The 6,000-nt window shown below is 53.5% G+C and overlaps 1 protein-coding gene across 1 annotated transcript in view; it reads left to right on the top strand.

Moving 5' to 3' along the window:
- Positions 1–1,242: 1,242 nt before the first annotated feature.
- EPHA4 (EPH receptor A4) overlaps positions 1,243–6,000 on the top strand; it is a 104,317-nt gene continuing 99,559 nt past the window's right edge. The window contains exons 1-2 of the mRNA XM_054282268.1: positions 1,243–1,365; positions 2,290–2,357. Of these exons, the coding sequence (XP_054138243.1) occupies positions 1,275–1,365; positions 2,290–2,357 (159 nt within the window). The 5' untranslated portion in view covers positions 1,243–1,274. The remainder of the gene's footprint in view (positions 1,366–2,289; positions 2,358–6,000) is intronic.

Here is a 6,000-nt window from a genome sequence, read left to right as displayed (position 1 = left end):
GCGCTGCGGGAACCGCCGGCTGTGGAGCATCCCGAGGCTCAGGCAGCGGTACCGATAGCGGCGGAGGGACGGAGCATCACAGGGAGGGCAGCGGGGGAGCTGCTCGGTTTCCCCCGGTCCCGCAGCGCTGTCCTGGCAGGCGGCTGGGGCGGCCGGACATACAGACAGACAGACAGGTCCGGGGGCTGCTCTGTGAGTGCGGACTGTTCAAGGACAGTGCTCAGGACACTGACGCTGCCTGACCCACCCAAGGCTTAGCGGGCTTCTACAAACTACGCTCTTGTTGTCAAGGCGCGTTTAGAGAGCATTATTGAAGAAGTCAGGTGTTCGGAGCTTCCAAAGCAGAGCGCGGCTGTGGCTGCTCAGCGCAGGAGCCCGGGGACAGCCTGAGGGCATCAGCCAGCGCCGGTGTCCCCGGGCACGGCTCGGGGGACGCGTCCCGTGTACGAGGGGCATGTGCACGAGCTTGCGCGTCCCGATGGATCTTAGCGTTCACAGGGAACCGCTCCGAGCCCGGCTTTCCCTCCAGCCCGCCCCGCCCCTCCGCTGCCCCGGTGCACAAAAGCGTGAACGATTGGCACCTTCGCGGTGAGCGCCGGGCCCGGCCTCTGCCGCTCACAAGGGAAGGGCTGCTGAGAGTGGCCGCCCGCACTGCCCGTCCCTGCACATCTCTGTCCACCCCGGTCCGTCCCGGCCCGTCCCTGCCCGGCCCCGGGGAGCCGCTGCCGCAGGAGCCGCTGCTCCCGCCAGGTGGCGCTGTTGCTCAACGGTGGCGCCGGGCCGGGCCGGGCCGGGCCGGGCGGGGCGGCGGCAGCTCCTGGGACGCTCCCGAGACGCTCCCGGGACGCGGGGCCGAGGCGGGCTCGGCGCGGGGCAGGTCCGTCTGCGCGCTGCGGCCGCGGCTCCCCCCCTGCTCTGCCTCTCCTAACTTTGTCTTTCCGCCTTTTCCATCATCTTTCGGAGTTTGGGCACTGTTGAGGTCGCAGAGCCCCGCGGAGCGCTCACCGGCCGCGGCCGCCCTCTGCCGCCGCCCGCCCGGGGCAGCGCTCCCCTCACGGCCTGCCCCGCCGGAGCGCCCCGCAGCGCCCGGCCCGGCTCCCCGCGCGGGGCGGGACGGGGCGGGGCGCGCGGCGCGGAGCGGGCGGCGATTGGCGGCGGCGCCTGACGGACGGGCCGGCCCCGCCCCCTTGGCAATGTCTAGCGCGCGCCGCGCGCCCCATGTAGGCAGTTATTCCGCTGGGATAGCGCGGCCGGAGCGCGGCGGCGGCGGCGGCATGGCCGGGGTCCCGATCTGCGCCCTCCTCCCGCTCCTCGTCGGCGTCTGCGGCGCCGTCACCGGCTCTCGGGTCTATCCCGCCAACGAAGGTGAGCCTTGCCGGCGGCCGGGCTGCGCGTTCTCCCGGCGGGGCGCCGGGGGCGAAGTTCGGTGTCCCCGGGCGGGCAGCGGTGCTGTCCCGTCCCGTCCCCCTCCCCGCCGCTCCGCTCGCCGTCCGGACGGCGCTGGCCCCGCGCTGCCCCGGCCGCTCGCTGCCCGTCCGGCGGGCGCGGACCGGTCCGAGCGGCGCTGCCGGGGCTGCCCGCGGTGCCGGCACAGGTGTCGCGGGGCGGAGCGGCCGCCGCCTGCCCCGCGCGTCCCCCGCGCCGCCGCTGTCCCGGCCCAGCCGGGCCGCCCGGGCTCAGCGCTCCCGCCAGCCGCGCCGGGGCGGCCCCGGATCGGAGGGCGGCTCATGGAACCGGTTCTCCCGGGAGCGCTCGGCGGCTCCGCGCCGTTCCCCGGGGCCCCGGTTCAGCCCGTTCTGCGGGACGCTCCGGCGGCGGCTCCGCGGGAGAAGCCCGCGGCCGTCCCGCGCTGTGGACGTGCGGCGCCGGTCCCCTGGGAGCCCCTGCCCGGTGTCTCGGTGCCCCGTCGTGCTCCCGGGGTGTCTCGGGATGTACCCGCTGTGAGCCCATCGCTGCTGCGGGCGCTGTCCCGGCGGCGGGAGGCGCGGTGCCCGGCGGCGGGGAGCGCTCCGAGCGGCGCTCCGGTGTCCGCCGCAGGTGTGCCGGGACTCCGCCGCTCCCCTCCGCGCCCCTGAGCGGCTCCAGTGCGCCGGGAAACCAACACGCGGTTCCTCAGTGAGAGTTTCGGAGTGTTTTTGATATTGACGCGTTCGGAAATAACATTTCGTTTCAAGTGGAAGGTGGATGCGATGTGCTCCGCACATATGGAAACGTTCAGGTAAACCATTTATTTTAGTATTGCCTTTTGGCAGCTGGAATTTAATCTCTTTTATTTGTACCTTTCTGCAGTTACCTTGCTGGATTCCAGATCAGTTCAGGGCGAACTGGGGTGGATAGCAAGTCCCCTGGAAGGAGGGGTAAGTTTTAAACCGCTATCTGATCAAAAGGGTAAAGGGGGTGATTAGTAACTTTCAGAGAGTCCTAATGGCTCGATTATTGTTGATTGTGGTGAGGAGGTCAGATTTCTTCCCTGGCTTACCAAGTGAATTACTCTTTGTTGGAGAAACCCTATACTCCCTTTGGATAGTTCTGTCATGGAATAAGTGGAAACCAAAAGGGCAGAAAAGAGGTTTCAGAATTAAGAGATTGGTTGAGGCATGGGCTTAGATGCCTATTTAAAACTGAAATACCAACAAGAAATGTGATCTGCCGACTGAATTGGCATTCTTGACTGCTATTATTTTATCTGTGGACTGTCTCGGCTGGGAGATGTTCAGGGCAATTGCTGTTCTATTTCTGGATGAAGGAGTAGGGATCAATATACACGATAGACCTTTTGTTGTGATGGGACAGTTGTCCTGTTCCAGGGTGTAAACATCGTGTGTTTTGGTTTCTGAGCAGATAAACTGTAGCACCAAGTGCTTGACTGTGATTCCTTGGAGTTTCTTTTTATGTTGTTTTACCATTATCTTATTGAACAGACGGCTGCTCGAATGCACTGCCCAGTGCTGATGTGATGGCGTTAAGAGGTTGGTTGCTGGGCTTAGGGTCCCTTTGCTAAGAGAGCTTTAATTTTTGGTGTAGCTTTATATTATTGGATGCTCCTTGCTGTTCCCTCATTTGTGCCCCGACCTACACGGTGCCCAGTGCCTCTCTGGGAAACTCCTTGGAATGTTGGACTCTGGAATTGCTGGGATCTTGGGATCTGGAGGAGACTGTACTTCATGGGACTTGCTTTTAATAAGCAATTAGAAAGGCTTTTTCTTTCTTCATATGAACAATTTAAGCAAAAGTGCCAGCAATGCGCACTAAATGCTTATGTAAAAAAAAAAATCCCAAATCCTTTTAATATTAAAGGAGTAAAAGCAGCTTGGAATCCTTAAGCAGAAGTAACTAAGTCAAAGTGTTTGAAAAAAGGAAAATGCTGAAAGATCAGGACCTGTGCACAACAAAGCACTGGATTCTTCAGGAACCTACAAATTTACTTTTTTTTGTGTGAGTGCGTTCCCGCTCGTAATTAGAAGAAGCAGAGCTAAGGAAACAGCAGTGAGCGGAAGGAATCCGAGGCTGCGTTGGCTGCTGATGCATTATGCATAAGCTCTGAATAACCATAACATGGGAGAATGGGGGATTGTTTTGCTCCCCCATTGTCGTTCTGGGTGAACTTGACTACAGTCCTGGCTTGTGCTGCGCCTGAGCGCGCTGTGCTGTCCCTGAAACTCGCTTTTTCAGAGAGTGGGGATGTGATTGGCAGGCCTCTGGCAGCGCCCACGGTGCACATTCAGCGCTGATTGCAGGCAATCGCCCTCATCTTTTGACAGCGTGGAAAGGTACAGCTCTATCTCGGGCAGGGTCGGGCTTCCCTGCTCATCCCACAGCCTGGAACGAGTCGGGGTCTTTTGGACGCCTTTCCAAGGGATATCTACGCTGTGTATTCAAACAGAACCTAAAATACAAGTTTTAATAAGTCAGCGGTGGAATCAATGATCAGAGGACAGCTGTGTATTATTAATGGCTGTTGGATTCCCCCCTTTCTCCACATGCTTTTTCTGAAAGCGCCGTGCAAGCTTGAGAAGGAAAAATGTGTGCTCTTATTGTGGACGTGACTCGTTTCACTAAACCTACATATGTGCGTTCTATTTTTAAGCCTGTAGTGAAAAATTTAAGAGTACATGGTCTGTTTCTGAGATACAGTGCTTGGAAAGCATTTACTTTACTTCATATGCTGCAGATTTATTTCAAGCAGCAGAAACAAACTCCTTTTTCTTCCTGGGAAGAATTTGTCCTTCAGTGTTTTTCTTGAACTGTGTATACTTTATTGTCTATTAAAAAAAGGCATTTTTCTAGATCTGAACCACACCGTTCCTGGGGTGTGAGGGTTGTGTGGACAAGAAGGGCCGGAGATAAAGATTTAGACATTTAGCAGTGACTAGCCATATAGTAGCCCCAGAGGAATTAATTAATTGCTTTATAAATGTAATTAATGATTTACTCTTGCAATTTTCAGTTGAAAAGCAGGTTTTGTGCCCAGAATGTTTTAATCTGCATCATTAAACTGTGGGAAGAGCTGAGTTATAAAATTTAATTTCAGCTTGAAAGCGAAAAGTTACAGCTTTGACCACATACTTGGAGTCACAAGTCATTTACATTTTGGGCTGGACATTTTGGGCTGTCGTTATTTTCAGCTCTGCCAGGAAGATGCACTTGGGCTTGTTTCGTATTTGTGTAAATGGAATAAGAAGCCCAGCTCTGTGCATTTGTGTGTTGGTCAGCAGATGGGTGTGTTGAGAAGAGGATCCAAAACTTGCTGAATTCAGTTGCTGTGTCTGTGACCTCAGCGGGCTCGCTATTGAATCCTCCAGCAGCATCCTCCATTGTGTAAATGCACTAAAGGAAATCCCATCAACAAGTATTATTTCCCTCTGCTTCTTTCTCTTGTACCACACACAATATTGGAAGCATAGGCGATCTGAAGATAAGCAGAATGGAAAGTGATGGATCATAAAGACAACATTGTAACAGTGCACTAGCTCTGTGGTGCTCTAAATTAAACAAGTCTGTCTTCTTACTAACAACATGTTACACTTTACATTGATAGATGGCTTTTTAAGATTTATTTCTTCCCTTTCTCTGGAAAGGAGTGACATGCTGAGTATTGATTTCCCCCCTCCTTCATTTTAATTTGCAGTTATCTCTAGGCAGCAAATAAAATATTATTCTTTCTGCTCCTAGTGACTCATGGTGCTAACTGCTGTCATTCTATAAACGGATTCAGCTAAGCTGGAAGCTTTTTAAGTAAAAATCACTTGCATAAGAGCAATCCTTGTGAGAAGAATGAAGGATATTATACAAGAAGCCCCTTCATCTTAAGAAGGCTTCTGTTTATCAAAGCCATGGCTTCAGTAGTTTTGAAAAGCACTTCTGAGAACTCTCTTTAAAGTTATTACTGTTTTCTAAGGATAATTTTATATGCTTCATTGTATTGCTTGCAAAACTAGTCAGTATATCATTATCTAATATTGTTATAGCGAAGGATAAATTGAATGATATGAATTGAAGTGCTATGGTTCTGCTTTTCTAATTTCCTGGAGAGATTTCTTTTCCTAGTGCCCCTACTTTCCCTTCTCTCCCTGCCAGTAGAGCACTCTGATGAAGTTTCTTCTGTCCATGACAATACTTTGACCAATTTTTTTCAGAGCTGTTGAGTATGTGCTTTCCTTTTCTGAATTCATTATGCTGAACTCTTCCATCTCCTCCTTCCATACCCACCTTGGATTACACATGTTGTTGTTGTTTCATAATCATGTTGCCTGGTTGGCACTTCTGAAGATGCCTGAACTTGATCTGAGGGGTGTAACAATTCTGAGGAATGCTGCTATCCTGATCTTTCATCACTTTCCTTTTCTGCTAACCCTTTTGGGATTTTGATAGCATGAACTTAGATGTTCCTCCAGAAAAAATTTCCTCCAGAAAATACGTAGTATTTCCTATTTTTTTACCTTCCCGCTAGTAAGAAACTCTGTTTGAATAACAAAGTTATGGTGATGTTGCTGGTGGACT

Source organism: Melozone crissalis, unplaced genomic scaffold (assembly GCF_028551555.1).
Source record: "Melozone crissalis strain CALT ecotype California unplaced genomic scaffold, PUWL_Pcris_2 ptg000034l_1, whole genome shotgun sequence".
Taxonomy (NCBI): domain Eukaryota; kingdom Metazoa; phylum Chordata; class Aves; order Passeriformes; family Passerellidae; genus Melozone; species Melozone crissalis.
Note: the sequence above shows the minus strand (reverse complement) of the source record. Positions and strands in the feature narration are given on the sequence as shown.